Here is a 19,965-nt window from a genome sequence, read left to right as displayed (position 1 = left end):
CTTCCAGAGAGTCATTGAACACTATGGCACAGTAACAGGCACTTTGGCTGATCGAGTTTATGCCAAGCTATTATCCCATCGACCCTCAGTTGGACTATAGACCCTCATCCCTAGTCCCATTGACCCTCAGTTGGACTATAGACCCTCATCCCTAGTCCCATCGACCCTCAGTTGGACTATAGACCCTCATCCCTCGTCCCATCAACCCTCAGTTGGACTATAGACCTTCATCCCTAGTCCCATCGACCCTCAGTTGGACTATAGACCCTCCATACCCCTCCCATCCATTTATTCATCCAAATTTCTCTTAAATGTTGAAACTGAACCTGTATCCATCACTTCTGCTGACAGCTTGTTCCACACTTGCACCACCCGAGTGAAGAAGCTCCTTTTCATGTTCTCCTTAAACATTTCAATTTCCACACTTAACTCATGGCCCCTAGTTCTAGTCTCACCTAACATCAGTGGAAAAAGCCTATTTGCATTTACCCTATCAATATCTCTCATAACTTTGTATACTTCTAACAAATCTTCCGCATTCTCCTACACTCCAGGGAATAAAGTCCGAACTTATCCAACTCTAACTCAGGCCCTCAAGACCCAGCCACATCCTTTTAAATTCTCTTTGTACACTTTCAGTCTTGTTGATATTTTTCCTGTAGGGCAGTGACCAGAATTGGACATGATTCTCCAAATTAGATTTCACCAATATCTTAAACAACTTCAGCATTACATCCCATCTCCTGTTCTCTGTATTTTCTTTTATGAAAGCAAATGTGCCGAGAGCTCTCTTTACAACCCTATCTACATATAATGCCACTGCCAAGGAATTCTGGATTTGTATACCCAGATCCCTCTATTCAATGACACTTCTCAGTGCCCTACCATTCACCATGCAAGTCCTACCCTGGTTTATCTTCCAAAATTCTAACACCTCACATTTGTTTGCATTGAACTCCATCTGCCATTTCTCAGTCCATCTCTCCAGCTGGTCCAGATCCTGCTACAAGCTTTGATAGCCTTTCTCACTGTCTACTAAGCCTTCCATTTTTGTGTCATCTGCAAATTTGTTGATCCAGTTTCCTACATTATCATCCAGACTGTTGACACAGATGACAAACAACAATGGACTCAGCACTAATCCCTGCATCACTCCACTAGTCACAGGCTCCAGTCAGAGAGGCATCCTTGAACTACTACTCTCTGGCCTCTCCCACAAACCCAATTTTCAATCCAATTTACTACCTCATTTTGTATGCCAACTGAGAGAGTCTTCTTGACCAACCTCCCACATGAGACCTTGACAAAGGCCTTGCTAAAGTCCATGTAGACAATATCCACTGTCTTTCTTTTATCACCTTTCCTGAGAGCCTGCTCAAAAATCTCTGTAAGATTGGTTAAACATGGCCTACCACACACAAAGCCATGTTGACTATCGCTTATCAGTCCTTTAGAATACCTTCCAATGACATACCTACTACTGGTTGCCATGGTAGCATAGCCATTAGTGTGAGACTATTTACAGCTTGGAGCGTTCCAGAGTTTGGAGTTCAATTCTGGCACCGTCAGCAAGGAGTCTGTTCATCCTCTGTGAATGTGTGGGTTTTCCTGAATGCTCTGTTATGACTGATGAACAGATCTGATGGACAATGGGGTGCAGAGTTACCCATCCCCCATCCCTGAGAACCACGAACCAATAGAGTTGCTATGCTGCTCATGAGAGAGAGAGAGATGGAAAACATGCAAGAACATCTGCTACAGATAAGAGAGGGGAGAGAGACTTGTTGATTAACTGTATTATGACTTCTGCAAGGGTTATTTATCTTCTATTATTTTGTTCATTAACATTCCTCAGTGGACTGCAGGAGTGGGCTGGTTTGATGGACACAGTCATTCAAAATTGATTGATAGCGGAGACCCCATTAGTAGGGATAAAAGACAGGTCTGGAGAGACGCCCTTCAGACACACTAGTTGACACTGATTGAGTGAGGAAAGGTGGGGGCATCGGAGACCAAACCAGGAGATCGGTCAGTTAAACTCACAATGTTACAGCAGGGCTGGTGGGAACTTGTGTGTGTGTCCACTCGTGCCAGAGTGACGAGTCCACCACAGAAGAATGGTCTAGTTGAATGACAGAGGGGTCATAACTGATTGGCCACAATGACACAACGGATTAAGAAAGGAGTAAAAGGTTTGCCTGCTGCAACAGTTGCTGTTACATCTCGCTCAATCTCTCTCCAACGATTACAACACAACAACCATAACTATCTCAGCACGCATGAACTGAACTGAACTTTATACTTTTCTATGACAATTCCTTTACCCATAGACATCAATAGAGCTTGTTTATTAGTGCTTATTATTATTCCTACACTTTTAGGTTTATTATTGCTAACTTGTGTTATATATGTAACCCCCTGGGTCGCCTCAGGCTCACTCAGCCCGTTCTCGTCTAGGGGGAGCAGCCTTTGGCCCCACCAAACTGGGTAATCAGCTGGTGTGGATGCTGTGTGATGTCCCCGCCTCGCCAAAGAACAAACAGTACACCATATACGATTAAATGAGTACAATTTATAAAGGTTACTATAACTAAGTGATTAATAATGATACAGTATATATGAAGGAAAAAAAATAAAGAAAAGGCGCCAAACTTATCAAAGTCCAAACCACTTCGTGCACAACTGTTGGAACTCAATTACTGAAGTCTTTTGGCCACCATTCGATCCCCTCCGAACTCCTCGACTCACAGCTTAGGACCATCCGAAGTGGTCAACCAAGCATATCTATCTTCGTCTCCTTTCCTCGGGGTACCTCCTGGCCTTGGACCCTCGCTTGGGGTCCATTCCTCGCCCAGTTTACAGCATCGCGTCCTCTCTCTCTCACCCCCTCGCGCCGATCTGCCCAAAAGCCCGCCAACAATAGCTCACAGACTCAGAAGAAAGAACAACATTAATCCCAATTGGTTTACAAAGGAATACAATTCTCATTATCTGTAAATTTTAACCCAAACAAGCTTCTAGCACTCTCTCGCAACAAAGAAGCATTCCTACTTTTAACAAAACAAAGAAGCCATTTTGATTACATACACAGTCACAAAGAAAAAGAAGAAATCCCCTATACATATATATATTTTCATTAATGGTATTGTTTTGCTTATTTTACTAATAAACACTTTTGAATATAGTACCACCAGACTCCAATGGATTCTTCTTTCTCTGCTGGTCAGACACCCAGTTACGGGGTACATAACAGATCCACTTCAACATAGAACATAGAACAATACAGCACAGTACAGGCCCTTCAGCCCACAATGTTGTGCCAACCCTTAAACCCTGCCTCGCATATAACTCTCCACCTTAAATTCGTCCATATACCTGTCTAATAGTCTCTTAAATTTCACTAGTGTATCTAGTGTTTCCTCCCACGTAGATGAATTGATCACTATTAGTTGTCCTGTGATTACAGTCAAGGTTAGTCAGGTTTATCTGGTTTGCTGGAGCAGTGTGTGGTGTGACAGGCCAGATGGGCCTAGTTCACATTCCATTCTCTAAATAGATAAATACTGATGCCAAGCTCAAGGGCCTAATTTTCTGGTGTATTCTTAAAGCCTTTCTAAAAAATGGAACAACATTAGGTATCCTCCAATCCTCTGGCACGTCTTTCCTCAGGGATTGCTCACTCTGCGATTCTGTTGTCCACTTGTCCCTCCCAGCACTTACCCCTGCAAGTGGCTTAAGTGCTACACTTGCCTATTTACCTCCTCCCTCACCTCCATTCAGGGTCATAGGCATTCCTTCCAGGTGAGGCAACTCTTCCTTTGTGAACCTGCTGGGGTTGTCTATTATGTCTGGCACTCCTGGCGTGGCCTCCTCTGCATCGTAAATTGGGGAACTACTTTCTTGAACACTTCCACTCCATCCACCACAAGCAGGACTTGTCAGTGGCCAAACATTTTAATTCCGATTCCCATTCCTGTTCCGACGTGTCAGTTCAGGGCCTCCTCTTGTGCCAAGATGAGGCCACCCTCAGGGCAGAGGAGCAACACCTTATATTCTGTCTGGGTATGTGGTGAGCTTCATATACCTGTCTGGACACGCCCCCCCACTGACTGCTCCTGTGGCTCCTCCCACGGACCCCGGTATAAAGGTGATAGGGGCCTGAGCCCTGCCCTCAGTCTCCAGGATGTAGCATGGTGGTCAATTGCTGCTTGTTTTTTCTTCCAGTCAATAAAAGCCTATATCTCACCTCATGTCTCAGAGAGCTATTGATGATGCATCAGGGTAGCATGAATATTGATTTTCCCTTCCGGTAAACAGATTTCAACCCCTCTCTATTTCCCACTCTAATCTTCACCGTGTCTTCATTATTCCTTCCGACCTTCTCCACTCTGAGGCAGAACATTCTGTCCTCAATAAGGGCCTCACTTTCTCCCCCTTCACCTTCACCTTCACCTCAGTGAGTTCAATGCCTGCCACATCACAGGGATCAATTCCTTTGTCTGTTCATCCCTCCCTACTAGCCTCCAACCTGATGGCATGAATACGAATTTCTCCTTTGGGTAAACAAATCCCCCCCTCTCACCTATTCCCCATTCTGCCCTTTTACCTCTTCTCACCTGCCTATTACTTTCCTCAGGACCCCTCCTCCATCCCCTTCTCCTATGGTCCATCTCCTATCCCATTAGATTCCTTCCTCTCCAGCCCTGGACTTCTCCCACTCACCTGGCTTCACCTATCACCTTCCAGGTAGCCTCCTTCCCCTCCCCCCACCTTTTTATTCTGGCAGCTTCCGCCTTCCTTCTCAGTCCTGAAGAAGGGTCTCAGCCTCACTTCCATAAATGTTGCCTGACCTGCTGCGTTCCTCCCACATTTTGTGTGTGTTGCTTTAAATTCTTCTGCTTGGGTCCTGCAAATTCTACACAAACCTCCCACAAGGTCAGGCCCTGGGGATTTATCCACCCTAACTGGCTTCAAAACAGCAAGCACCTCCTCCTCTGTAAACCACATGCAGTCCGTGACTTCACTGGTCAGTTCTGTGGACTGAGTAAATACAGATGTAAAAATCCCTCATCACTATCAGCGTAGATAACCACACTGATCTTCAAGCGGATCAGTTTCGTCCCTTGCTATCCTATTGGTAGAAGTCCTCGGGATTCCTCTTCACCTTGTCTGCTAGAGTAAGCTCACCCCTTCTTTTAGCCCTTACGATTTCTCTCTTAAATATTCCCTTGCATTTCTTATGCTCCTCAAGTACCTCATTTGTTCCTGGCTGACTATACTTGCAATGCACCTCCCTCTTAACCAGGGCCTCATTATCTCTCAGTTCCTTTAACCTGTTTGCCTTTTATTCTGACAGGAGCTCTCAAAATTTCACTTTTGAAGGCATTCTACTTATCAAGCATGTCTTTGCCATAAAACCACCTGTCCAAATCCACACTTGTCAGGTCATTCATGATACTGTCATAATTGGCCTTTCTCCAGCTTAGAGTCTCAGTCCAAGACCCAGACCTATCTTTCTTCATTATCATCTTGAAACTAATGCAATTATGATCACCAGTTTTAAACTGGGAAAATGGCAGATGGAATTTAATGCAGAATAGTGTGAGGCTTTACACCTTGGGGTGATAAACCAGGGTAGGGTTACGTGGTGACTGAGCAGGGCACTGAAGAGAGCAGTGGAACAGAGGGATCTGGGAATAGAGATTTCTAATTCCTTCAAAGCGATGTCACAAGCAGATAGAGTTCTAAAGAAAGCTTTCGGTACATTAGCCTTCATAAATCACAGTACTGAGTACCTGAGTGAGGATGGTTTGTTGAAGTTATAGTAGACATTGGTGAGGATTACTTTGGAGTATTGTGTACAGTTCTGGTCACCCACCCACAAAAGAGATATCAATAAGATTGAAAGAGTGCAGAAAAATATTACGAGGATGTTGCCAGGACTTGGGGGCCTGAGTTATAGGGAGAGGTTGGATAGGTGAAAACTTTATTCCCTGGAGCATAGGCAAATAAGAGGAGATGAGATAGTAGTGTACAGAATTATGAGGGATTTAGATAGGGTAAGTATAAGTAGGCTTTTACCACTGAGATTGGGTGAGACTAGAACTAGAGGTCATGGGTTAAAAGTGAAAGGTGAATAGTTTAAGAGATACATGAGGGAGGATTTCTTCACTCGGAGGGTGGTGAGAGTGTGGAACGAGCTGCCAGTGGAAGTGGGGGATTCGAGTTTGATTTTAACATATAAGAGAAATTTGGATAGGTACATAGATGGGAGAGGAAATGAGGGCTGTGGTGCAGGTGCAGGTCGATAGGACCAGGCAGATTAATGGTGTGGCATGGACTAGAAGGGCTTGTTTCTGTGCTGTGGTGTCTATGACTCTATGTTCCATTACACACATTTCTGTCAGCTGCCCTGCCTTGGACTCTATTAGGAGATCCAGCATCACACTCTCTTTAGGTGGGACCTCCATTTATTGATTAAAAGAATCTTCCAGGAACATGTTGGAAAAACTCGACCCTATCCAGCCCTCCTACGGTGTGGGAGTCCCAGTCAATTACTGGAAAATTAAAATTACCTATTACAACTACATGTCGCTTGCAACTGTCTGTGATCTCTCTGTAAATGAGCTCCTCTGAATCCCATGGACAACTGGGTGGTCAAGAATATAATCATATTAAAGTGCTTATCATGTTCTTATTGCTCAGTTGCATCCTATAGCCTCAGTAAACATGCTCTGCAGCCTGTCCTATCTGACTAGCAATACCGCCCCTCCCTCTCTATCATGTCTAAAACAAAGGAATGCTGGGAACATCCGGCTGCCAGTCCTGCCCCTTCTGTAATCAAGACTCACTAATAGCTACAATATAATAATTCCATGTGCTGATCTATGCACTAATCGCTTACCAACAATAATCCTTGGATTTAAATAGACATAACCCAGAATACTCCCTGCTTAAAAGAAAACATGTCCGTCACATCCTTGATCCTGCTCACCGGGACATTTTGTGTCCCTTTTTGGTCTTCCTAATTGCTTTCTTGAGCACTTTGCTACTATCTTTATATTCCACAAGGGCCTACTCAGATTTTTGCTTCCTGAGCCTTACGTGTGCTTCAATTTCCTTCCTGACTAAATTTATGACATCTTGGGTCATCCAAGGTTCCCTTACCTTACCATCCTTTGCCTTACTCCTTGCTAGAATATACTGACCCTGAGCTCTGATTAGCTGGCTTTTAAACAACTTCCACATGTCAGACATGGACTTGTTCAATAGCTCTCAACACCCATAAGTTCTTGCCTTATCCTGTTGTAGGTTGCTCTTCCCTAATTTAGTACCTTCCTGCAAAATCCACTTTTATCCTCAGCCATAACAAGCTTAAAACAAAATGTGGTATGGTCACTACTTTCAAAATGTTTCCTCATTATAATGTCTGTCATCTAGCCTGGCTCATTTCTCAAAACAGATTCATTATGTTCTCTCCATGTACTGTTTCCAAAACTTCTCTTGGATGCTCTGAAGAAATCCCATCCCATGTCAGCTCCTTGTATGAGGAAAGGTTCAAACAATAGTGGGGAAGCTAAAGTGCCCAGTATAAGCCCTGTTGTTTCTGCACCTTTCCATGATGGTTCCAAAAGGAGACCACAATCAGTGTGGTTAGGTAATATCATCCCTTCTTCGCTGACAATCAAAACAGGCACCTTGAGTATGCATGCTTAGCCCTCTGCTCTGCACTCATGTCTATGCAGCAAGGCAAACCTTAAACACCATTTATAAATTCACTGATGACAACATGTCATTGGTAGAATCTCAGAAGGTGACGAGGCGTACAACAATGAGATGGATCAGCTGGGTGAGTGGTGCTGCACCAACAACCTCACACTCATCGTCAGGAAAACCTAGGAGTTTAGGAAGGGGAAGGTCCTCATTGAAGGGTCAGTGGTTGAAAGGGAGAACAGCTTCAAGGTCCTGGGTGTCAGCATCTCAGAGGATCTATTCTGGGCCCAACACATTAATGTAGCTGCTGAGAAGCACACAAGCAGCTTCATGTCAGTAGGAGTTTGAGAGCATTTGGTAAATCACCAAAGATTCTTTCAGATTTTTTTATATACATGGAGAGAATTCTGACGTTGCATCACAGCCTGGTCTGGAGGCTCCAATATACAAGATCAAAAAGGGTTGCAGAGTGTTGTTGATTTAGCCAGTTCCACCACAGCAAAACCAGAGGACATCTTCATGAGGAGGTGCCTCAAGAGGGGGATGTCCCTCACCATCTGGGATATGCCCTCATCTCATCACCACCATCCGAGAGGAGGTACAGGAGGTGAAGACCCCCAATAAATTATCTAAGAGTGAGCTTCGTAACTGAAAATAGTGGCACGATAACATAGCAGCTAGCATAATGCCAGCTGTAAGATCCAGGTTACATTCCCTCTACTGTCTGTAAGGAGTTTGTACATTCTCCCTGTGACTGAGTGGGTTATCTCTAGGTGCTCCCGTTTCCTCCCACATTCCAAGGATGAAGGGGTTATAGCTGGTAAATTGTGGGTATGCTAAGTTGGTGTCAGAGGCATGACTACACTTGGGCATTTTTGCTGGATTTGGTCACTCCTGCAGCAAGGTAGGCTAAGGGGTGGCCTTGATAGGTATATAAAATAATAAGGGAGATAGTTATGGACAATAGTATGAATCATTTTTCCCAGAATGGGGATGTCTAGGATAAAAAGGCTTTGGTGCAGGAGAGAGGGAGAAGATTAGAATGGAGAAGGTAGGCTAAGGTATGATCTTGATAGGTATATACAATAATAAGGGAGATAGTTAGGGAAGATAGTATCCTAAGGGGTGACCTTTATAAAGTAAAAAGGGAGGTAGTTATGGAAGATAGTATCAATCAATGTTTTCCCCACAAAGGGGTGAATGGGCAAGAGGGCTTTGGTGTAAGGTGAGATGGAGGAGATTAGAGTGTAGAAAGAGGAGAATTTTTCACAAATTAGGAGTATGGAACACCACACTGATTGGGTGGTGGAAGCAGAGACTGTCACACCATTTAAAAAGTATCAGATACTTGAATTGCCAAGACTGAAATCTGAGGATATAATATGTAATGGGTAAAGTGAGCAGCACGGACATAGGGTGAACAACCTGTTTTTGTGATTCTGATTTGGTTTTAATGGAACCAAGTCTCCTTCAACCACTTCCTTGTAGTTTCCATAAGCTCTCTCAAGTGCTGCTGCTGTTTGAACTGGTCAGTAACCCTAGCCACTGATTATTTTTGCCTTTTGCTTTCTCCCATCCCTATTACCATAATGCCATCCTTTCCCATGCCTTCCCATTACACTGCCCTGTTTAAATATCAATACCCAGGAATGGCATATTTCCAACTTTGCTCTTTTTGCAATCAGATCTCTAACATAGATCTTGGATCTTGCACTAATTTATTTCAATGCATGTAATTCATTTTTCATTAGGTGGGGCAACAGGGGTTGTCAGCACAATACATTGTAGATGTTGGGGTCAAAGCAACGTGCACAACACACTGGAGGAACTCAGCAGGTCAGGCAGCATCCATGGAAACAAAGTCAACGTTTCGGGCCGAGACCCTTTGTCAGGTGGTCGGTAAAGCTGGAGCTGTTGTTGAATGCCGTGGGCCAGTGGCTGTAGTCCTAGATTTTGAAGATGGGAATTCCTGGAACTTGTGAGGTGCCAGACCTGGATTAAGCCAGTTCTAAGTGCTGTCCAGATGTTATTGCTTATAGGTACAGGCAGTTTCATATTTTGAGGAGCTATGATTGAATTTCAGAGTTGTGGAACTATCAGTGAACATCCCCAGAGCTGACCTTGTAGGTCATCAATGCAGCAGCTAAAGACTCACACTCACATCACGTGAGAGACATCCTTGGGCTGAGGTGATTGATAATTTAGTAAAGGCAGCCATCTCCCAGCTGGAATAAGGGGGACAATTTCACTTGCTTCCCAATTACTTTTTGCTGGTTAGGTCATTGATGCTATACACACACACACACAAAAACCACTCTCCCCTCATATCTATAAAGCTCATGATAATGTGCTACATCAAAAGGTTAGAAAATAGAAGTTTATGGGGCAGGGGAGACATACTGGTGTACAGTATGCCAGCCCAGAACATTGATGATTGAGTTCTTCTGGACAGTTCTCATTGACCTTCCCACCACCACAAGTTCAGCAGCAGCATTAATGATGACAGTATAATGCTTAATTCCATTCACAACTTCTCAAAGTAAACAGACTATGCCTGCAAGCAACAACAGCTGCAGATGTCACAGCTGACTAGGTAACTTCCCCAGTTTTAACTGAACCCAATTGCAGAGAAAAATCACACAAAATTAGAGGAAAAAAATACAACAAAGCTTTACTGAATTCCTTAGCAGGCAAGGTACAGGGTTCAAAAAAACTCACAATCAGAGTCAGAATCCAAAATAAATATTAAGTAAAGTTCCAGAAGCTAGAGATTCCTGCAAACAAAAGCAAAGCTTCACTTACAAAGGACAATTTCAAAACTAAGCAAAGAAACCAGGGACAATGAACTTATATAGGGCTGCAAATAAAGCACAGGTGATAACAATGAACTAATAATTAGTCTAGTAGGCAGGTGAGCAGGAAGCGGGTGGCCTTGTCACCTCTGCCTCCCTCTGGTGGCTAGCTCGAGTGTGACGGGAGAAAATTAAACAATGGCGGGTAACTAACTGGCTCACCACCAGTTTTTCAAGGGCAGTTAAGATACAGGGAATGAATTCTGTCCTCACCTGCAAAGCTCACATCTGTAACATGTGAACAGGAAGGAGGCTACAAAGGAATATAGATGGCAAAAGTGAGTGGGCAAAGATCTGGCAAATAGAGTGTGATATGGGAAACAGAAATGATTGGTTTGGTGGGATGTTATCTAAATATGAGGGATTTCAGAGCTTTGATAGGCAGAGGGATCGGGCTGGTCCAGCATGTTAGGTAAAGGGCAGGTACTGCAAATAATTAGGAATACTGACATGTTTATTTTGTTTTACGAGAGGGATTAAGTAGGGTGGTGGATCCTCAGCTATGTAGAATGCTGGTGAGACATCTGGATCACTGTGTACAGTATCAGGCAACTTCTTTGTTCTACAGATGCACAGTAGAGAGCATCCTAACATGCTGTGTAACTGCTTGCTATGGAAACTGCTCTGTGGTGGACAGGGTATTTCCACAATGAGTCCCTGGCACCAGCCTACCTGTCATCAAGGACATGTATAAGGAAAGGTGGTGGAAGAAGGCCAGTAACATCCTGAAGGTTCTCACCCATCCTGTTCATGGACTGTTTGTCCGACACCCCCCCCCCCCCATCATGCTACGTAGCATCCACACCAGGACCACCAGACTCAAAAGAGTTACTTTCTCTAAGCAGAAAGCCAAGGAACACCCCCACTTACTAACCCGCCCCTCCACTTACCACTCCTTTATTATGTCCTGTTTGTCACTTTCTGTGCAGACACTCCTGTGCCTAGTGTCACTTTATGGACATTCGATCAGTCTATGTACAGTGTATAAGCTGTCAAGTATTTATATTTATTGTGTTATTTTTATTGTGTTCTTTATTTCTTGTGTATCATTGGATCTGGAGTAACAATTATTTTTTTCTCCTTTACACCTGTGTACAAGAAATGACCTGAAACAATATTGAGTCTTAAGGAAATACCTTAATGGGAGCAGATCAGAGGTTTACCAGACTGATACTTGGAATGCAGAGGGTTTGCTTTATGAGGAAAAGTCTGACAGGCTGCACTTGTATCGATTGGGATTTAGGAGAGGAGATTCGATTAAAACATTTTAATCCTAAGGGCTGGATGTGGGAAGATGTTTCTGGACCTGGTGGTGGGGATGAGGGTTACTGTTCATTAGTAAGGAGCTGGCCATTTAAGAGAGTGATATGAAAAGAACTGCTTCTTAGGTTTTTGAGTCTTTACAACACTTCCTCAAAAGGTAGTGGGAAGCAGAGTACATGAATATTTTGAAGGCAGATGGAGATACGTCCCTGATCAGCCATGAGGCAAAATGTTACAGGAGTAGGTGTCATGTAGGCAAGGTTACATTCGTAGCAGCCATGATCTATTAATCACAGAACAGGTTCAAGTGGTTGTGTCAAAGTTCTGCATTTGATTCAAATGTGCACTGACTTGGATCTTGCTTAGTTCTGTATACCAACTTCTTTGTCTATACACCAAGGGCAGTGGCAGTCGGCGGTATGGGCCAGTGCAGTATCCCATTAGACAGCGGAGTACGAGTGGCAATTGTAAGAAATGTACATTACTTTCACCCTGACCAAAAATGGAACGATAGACATCAGGAACACAAATGCCCTGGGCACTGTCAGCAGATTAGAGGTGAACATCATTCTGTGCAATACTTGTCAACGGTTCGCCTGTGACAGAAGGTAGAATAATTGGGAATGGTATGGTTCCATTGGATTTGCTGTGCATCTCATGGAAAGAACAAATCTGGCTCCTTTTCAGCCCTGCTGTATAGCTGCTGGTGTAGTGGTGAATCAGTCTGACTGACCAGTGTTCCTCAGCATGCCAGATGATACTCTTTTGGTGCTGTCACTATTATGACTGGTACTTCAATGGTCAGCCCGAGTGGATGAACTCCTTGGCCACTCTGGCTGAAGGTTATATGGATGTATCTGTCTTTGCCACTCACATGTAGGCTCTTGCTTTGCTGAAGTCCACCCATCTGTTAGCTCTTTAATTTTTCACCACCATTCACCTCCAGATGTGCAAGAATAGCTTGAGATGTCCTTCCACATTTTGTCCTGCGTTGTGCCTCACCAGATACATCTCACGTTGCTCACTGGTGTACTACGTTCCTCGCTCCGCTAGGGCTGGTCTCCTGGCTCACTGGTCCATGGGATTAATGTGGTGGAAGATCCACATTGCCGCCCCAACTCCAGGATGGAACGGCCAGATATGTTCTAGGTGCACAACCTGTTGGAAGCTGCTCTCATGTGAGGAGGAGACTTGGTCTCCATAAGGAGTATCTGATGGTCACCTCTCCAATGTCACATACAGGTGCATACACCTCAGATAGACAGGTGAGGGCGAAGTCCAGTAGGTTTATCGCTGGTGCTGGTTCACTTAGTATATGCCACAGGCTCTTTCATCTTAGACTTGGCCAGCTAGATCAGTAGTGGTGCTTCCACCCTTTCTTGTTGACAGATAATGAAGCCCTCACCCAGATCACATCCTGTACATTTGCTGCTCTCGGTGGCTCTTCCAAGGATTCTTCCACAAGGAGTAGCCCTGCTTCATTAGCTGGGGCTCAGATTAGTAGGGTGGTGGTGGGTAGCTATCAGGGGAAAAGTTTTCTTGCCTGACACTGTGACTCTTCATGAGGTCATGAGGCAAAGTTGAGGCCTGCTGTGCCCCCTCAGGCAGGCTGGAGCTTTCTGTGGGTGTGGCAATAAAGGGCTGAGGGATTACCTGGGCCTTAAGTATCAGATGCTCCTAATGAAATGCTAAGTAAAACAAAAAACTGGAGGTACCAGGGAATCTTTGGTCTGCCTTGCACCAAAGTAGCAGAGACTGGTAAAAGGGAAAACTTGTTTTTCATGTGGGTATAGGATCCAGACAACAACAACAAGCCATCAAACCTTTCCCCCACACGTCACCCCACCAGCAACCTGCAAACTGTAATTGGCATTTCTGAAGGAGACAATGGTAACAACCTCACAAAATTTGATCAGTGATTTCTGTTGAGTAAAAACCCCTGGTTCAACTGCACTTAGAGCAGGGGTTCCAAATCTGTTGATGGTAGGGGTGTATGGCATAAGAAAGGGTGGGAACCCTTGCTTTATGTATTGTCACCACACCACAGGAAGGATGTGGTAGCAACAGAGAGAGTCCAGAAGAAATTGACCAAGATGATGCTTGGAATGGAGGGCAGAAATTGGATGGTCTATGCTTATTCTCACTGGAAAATGAAAGGTGAGCTTATAGATGTTTACGGAACTGTGAGAGGCATAGATAGCATGGAGTCTTTAACCAGGGTTAGAAAGTCTAGAGCTAAAGGGCAAAGATCCAGGGTGTGAATGGAGATCTGAGGGGCAAGATTTTCACACACAGGTTGGTGAGCCAGCAAAGGCGGTGGTAGAGGCAGGTCTGTTTGCAGTCGATTGGAACATGGAAAGAAAAGGAGCAGAAGGAAATGGGCCTAATGCGGGAAAGTGCAAGGAATAGGGTATGTTGAATGAAGTGTATGTCATCTGCAGTTTCCATTGTTGATTTCCCATTCACTTATCAGTTTTCTTTCTTGCTGTTGAAATCACTCACTGTTTCCCCCTACCTGTTTCTGTTATTTTTCCCACCCTGGAGAGGCAGGGCATTCATGTGACTCAGACAGAGTAAATGGGAACAGGGCTTCATACCAGCTCCAACATGCCAAACAAGATTCCCACCTGATCAAATTCCATTTGCCCGTGTTTGGCCCGCACCATGCATGGACTATCTCAGTGATGGCCAATGCTTGGTCACACAGGTCAGAAGATCCCCCCGCTTGCTGGTGGACCGCGTGGTGGTTGGATCTGGCCTCAGTGTGCTGGGCAGAGACAGGGTGGATGCAGTTGGAGGGGTGGTAGATAGCAGAGTGATCTGAGCCACCCAGCAATTCCAACTGGCACTAGGACAATAACGGAGCTCTGATGGAAAAGGAGACCTGGGCATCCTGACGGTGCCCTCTATGTTGGGTAGATTCCTGTCACTTAGTCCAGAGTAGATGGACTCGCCACTGCCAGTCAAACCAACACCATAGAGCTCACAGTATGAGCCCAATCTTCCAAATGTTGGCCCTCCCCATCTAACTTGGCCCATCCGCTTACACCACCTGCCCTTAAGCCCCGATCCAATAATCTGCCAGGAAAGAAGATGGGAAGAAGTTTTATTGCAGAATTGAGTGGCGGTGTGCGAGGGAGAGACAGGGTCACAGGTAGAGGTAAGCGATCCAGTAAACGAGGTTAAAGAGGAGGAAAGCAGTGGGAAAGAAAACGCGAGAGTAGGCGTCCAGCCGGGATATGTGGATCCGGATGTGTCCCCGGCGCCAGGTGCCCGTCTGACAGTCATCAATGCAGCAGAAAAAGGAGCGACAGTCCTTCCCCTCCAGGCAGTCCTCCACCAGGTCCTCCTCAGGCTCCTGCCACTGGCCCAGGTTGTTGACGGTGATGGTGGTGAAGCAAGGGTCTGTACCTGGTGGGCAGGATTCCTGCGGAGAAACACAGCTGATCAACTTGGGGAGGCATTTGTGGTGTTACCTACAGTGGCATTATGGGCAATATAGCCACACTCCTTCTGTACGTGATACTCCTCCCTGAACCTCTTCATCATTCCTCTAACCTAATCCTACATATTCTTAGCCCTCCCTATCCCTCCACAGCTCACTGACTTTCTCTGCCATTCCTAACACCTACTCTGCCTCAACAACCTCCTGACCCTCTGTCATTCCCAACATCTACCCCTACCCCCACACCTCCCTCTCACCTACAAACACTCCTCCCCTATCTCCCTGACCCTCTAACACCAGCCCAATACTCACATGCCTCTCTGCACCCCACCATCCCTACACTTGCCCTACTGTTCCACACTTCCTTAAGTCTCCTCCCCACTCCTGCCCCTCCCACACCTCCCTGCTACTCCCAACACCAGCCCAATACCCACATGCCTCCCTGCACCCGCACCATCCCTACACTTGCCCCGCTGTTCCAGAGCATAAGCCTTCCCCCCACACCTCTCCACTCCTCTTCACCTCTCCCCAGCAATGCCAGCATATCTCTGTGCCTACTCATTGCTCCCTCCACTCTCAGCCTTTTCCATTCCCAATCAAATATCTCCACTCCTTTTCATTTCTCTGGACCTGTCCTATTTTACATTGGCAAGGCCAAGTACAATGGCCATTTTTCAAAACATCCACATTCTGTCCATAATGGCTACCTTGAGCTTCCAATTGCATGCAATTCAAATTCCTGCTCCTTCCCATCTTTACACTCACTTTCCATTTCTCCCACACCCTTCCTAATGTTGTGTATTTAAGACTTTAGTAATTTTGAGTAACATTGTAAATATGTTGTTCAACTAAGCCTTCTTGTTCATTTAAATAATGTAGAAGTGTGTGAATGTCATATGTCGTCATGCAACCACCTCATATGTATGCACCTCAGAAAGGCAGCATCCATTATTAAAGACCTCCAGCACCCAGGGCATGCCCTTTTCTCACTGTTACCATCAGGTAGGAGGTACAGAAGCCTGAAGGCACACACTCAGTGATTCAGGAACAGCTTCTTCCCCTCTGCCATCCGATTTCTGAATAGACTTTGAAGTTTTGCACACTGCCTCACTTTTTTTAATATACAGTATTTCGGTTTTTGCAGATTTTAAAATAATCTATTCAATATATGTAATTGATGTACTTATTTATTTATTATTATGTTTTATTTTATTTATCATTATTTTTTCTCTCTAGATTTTCTGCTAGATTATGTATTGCATTGAACTGCTGCTGCTAAGTTAACAAATTTCACGTCACATGCCGGTGATAATAAACCTGATTCTGACCTCGCTTGAAGAAAAAGCAAAATTAAAATATGCAATCCTGACTTTGTGTTTACTTTCAAATAGTTTTATGTTTTGAAGTTACAAGATGTAATGGTGGCGACAAGTAAGTTTGAAAAGCAAACTCAAGATGACTATCTACCCTATTGAAGTGAACTAAGACATACAAGTTAATAAAAGCTCATCAAGAAATGTTCAAGTAAAGAAATAGTGCAGCAACTGCTTCTTTGGGAAGGACCAGAAACAGGTGAGTTAAAAAAGGCAGAAAATGGTCGAATACATTGGTTCATAACCAATGAGTACTAGGTGATAATAATTATAAATAAAAACAAAGCAGAAATGGCTGGCTACACCAGAAAAAAAGATGTGTTCATTTCCACAAGAAATAACTGGCTCATACATACTGAATAAATTGAGCAGTATTTTGAAGCAAATGAAATAGTTAATGAGAAGCGAGTGCCAGTGTTGCTGAGTTCCCTCAGCTTAAAGGCATACAATTTGCTTAGAAGTTTGACTGCTCCAACCAAAACAGCCAAAATGAATTTTAATGATATGAAAATAATGCAGGAACATTTAGAAATTAAACCAGTTGATTGCAGAACGATTTACATTTCATAAGTGGAATTAGAAGGAAGGGGAATCCATTTCAGCATACATGGCTGAATTGTAGAAATTGTCCAAGCATTGTCAGTTCAGTAATGGGCTTAATGAGCACTGAGAGATCATTTAGTTTGAGGAATTTTACAAGAAAACATTCAAAAATGGCTCCTATGTGAAGCACATAGTACCATTGTGGTAGGGGCTCCCATCCACTAGCCTAATGCAGGTTTAAACTTGCAGAAAATGCTACTAATTAGGACACATACAAAGAGCATGTCGGGCAGACAAAAATAAATGGACTACATAGAGAAGAGGAGAAGATACAAGGTCAAGCTGCAGTTTCAAAAATCAGCACTAACCTGCTGATGAAAAATCTGGCAATGCTGAGAGTGACACAGGACTGAACAGCCTCGAGTCTTACGACGAGAAAGCTAACAAGAGACAGGCAATATGGCTTACACCAGAAGAGAAGGGTAAATTAATTTAAAACAGAATTGGACTCTGGCTCGGCTATTGCAGTCATTCAAAAAAAGAGTTTGAGCAGCATTTCAAAGATGTTGAATGGAAGCCTGCAGATATCCATCTAAGAACTTAAACTAGAGAAGAGATACCTCCTGTGGGAAAGACATTCGTAACAGTGAAATACAACAACCAACAAGTCACATTGGGCTTGTTGTGGTCAGTACTGTGGGGTCATAAGAGGTCGAGACAACAGCTTGACTGGAGATCCATCCACCATCTGCAAGCCATGTCCTCTGCAATTGAGTAAACTGAGTGCTAATCCAGAAAGGTACTGGCTGATGCCTCAGCAGAGTTCAAAAATGGCAATGGAAAAAAATCAAACATATCAAGGGTAAAATAGCATTAAATGAAATGCCACACCCAAGTTTTACAAAGTCCATCCAGCTCAATTACTACTGGTTAAGTTGCCAGTCAACTAGATCTCACTGAAATCGAATGAAAAATTTCTAAGGTTCAGTGGAGCCCATGGGCAATGCTGGTGTTTCCAATTGCCTCCACTACAACCTTGCACACTGTTGACATGCTGAGAAGACTCTTCTTAAGGACGGGTACTCCAGAACACTTAGTCAGTGACAATGAACCAGAGTTTGTTGCGGAACAGCTTCAGTCATTCCTGAAAAATGGTTTGGCGGAAAAGTTTGTCCAGAGTCTAATGAACACACAGTGAGCAATGTCAACAGAATACACTACACTGACACTGAATCAGAAGCTCACTGATTTCCTCCTTGCATATCGCAATTGAGCACACTCCAGCTAAAGCTCACCAGCTGTGCTGTTCCTGGGTCTTGTGTTCGTGCTTGCATCTCCTCACACCCTGTCTTGGAAGGAGTATGCAGGGCAAACAGCTGAGACAAATTGAGGGCTTCTTAAACAATGTTGCACTCCTGGTCAGACTGTCCTGGTGAGGGGCCACAAAGATGATCAAAAGTAGGTATGCAAAAAGACTAAGGACGGAAGATTCACCTACACAGGGGAGATTACATCAGATATGATCTGAAAATGACACATCGATCAGTTGAGGGGAGCAGAAACAATAGTCAGAAAAGAAAGATAGCCAAAGCTGACAGAACAGCTTCCTGCAATCCCAGAGTCCACTCCTCCAAATACCATGGAGGAGGTCCCAGAACCTCAGATTGTTTCACAGCCAAAAGTTTTACCTGACCCGCCCCCCCCCCACCATCAGCAAAGACAATAAGAAAGCCATTGGTGCAATTAAACATTTAGGCCTGAATGGGACAATTTAAAATTTACCATGCTGTGGATGTCTGTATTGTAGTTGTGTTATATGGTATACAGTGTATGCATAGATAATTAGAGATCAGTATATTACATACTTGAGTTGAAATGTATTTTATATTGAATTGAAGCTCATAGTAACATTGTAAATATAATATTTTATTAAGTGTTCTTTGTTTAAATAATGCATTGTGGGCTTATATGTAAAAGTATATGAATAGCATAAGTAACCTTGACACCATTTCATACGTGCATGCCTCGCTTAAAGTAATGAGAAAACGAAGGCAGGGATTCCTGGCTCCGTGCTTCCTTTTAATTAGGTTCATGTTTTGGAATTACAAAGCATAACGCCTATACTCACTATCTCCCTGTTACCTCTCCACACACCCTCCATCTCTCTCCTACACTCCTCCCCATACTCCCTCTCTGTCACCTCTCCACACTCTCTCCATTGCTCCCACAACCCTTCCATACTCCCTATCTCCCTGTCACCTCTCCCCAACACTTTCCATCTCTCCCCCCATACTCCCCTCTCTGTCACATCTCCAAGCACTCTCCATCTCTCCCACAGCCCCCATACTCCCTCTCTCCCTGTCACCTCTCCACACACCCTCCATCTCTCTCACAACCCCTCCCATACTTCCTAACTCCCTGTAACCTCTTCATGCTCCCTCCTCCTCTCCAAACACCCCTCCCCATACTCCCTATCTCTCTGCACATCTCCATCTCATACCTCACGCCTCTCTATCACTTTGAACCAGCCACCAGAGGGAGGAAGAGATGACAAGGCCAACCCCCTCCTGCCTATTGGACTAATTAATAGCTCACTGTGTTCAGTCGTGCCTTGTTTGCAGCCCGAGAAAGACCCTTGTCCCTGGCCTCTTTGCTTGGTCTTGGAATTGTTGTTTGTAGGAATCTCTAGTTTCGGGAACTCCATTTAAAAGTTTCTCTCCAGATTCTGAGTTTAATTGTGAGTCTGAACCCTGCCTGTACTTTGACTGCTAGGATT

The 19,965-nt window shown here is 44.3% G+C and overlaps 1 protein-coding gene across 2 annotated transcripts in view; it reads right to left on the bottom strand.

The window, feature by feature from the left end:
• Positions 1 to 11,484: 11,484 nt before the first annotated feature.
• LOC132398228 (gamma-aminobutyric acid receptor subunit gamma-4-like) overlaps positions 11,485 to 19,965 on the bottom strand; it is a 245,000-nt gene continuing 236,519 nt past the window's right edge. Inside the window, exons 9-10 of one of the 2 annotated variants that reach the window (XM_059977356.1) lie at positions 18,485 to 18,618; positions 11,485 to 15,255 (exon numbers count right to left, since the gene is read on the bottom strand). In XM_059977356.1, coding sequence (XP_059833339.1) covers positions 14,502 to 15,255; positions 18,485 to 18,618 — 888 coding nt within the window. In that variant the 3' untranslated portion in view covers positions 11,485 to 14,501. The remainder of the gene's footprint in view (positions 15,256 to 18,484; positions 18,619 to 19,965) is intronic. The other variant, XM_059977357.1, reaches the window with a different exon arrangement.

Source organism: Hypanus sabinus, chromosome 8, assembly GCF_030144855.1.
Source record: "Hypanus sabinus isolate sHypSab1 chromosome 8, sHypSab1.hap1, whole genome shotgun sequence".
Lineage (NCBI taxonomy): Eukaryota > Metazoa > Chordata > Chondrichthyes > Myliobatiformes > Dasyatidae > Hypanus > Hypanus sabinus.
Note: the sequence above shows the minus strand (reverse complement) of the source record. Positions and strands in the feature narration are given on the sequence as shown.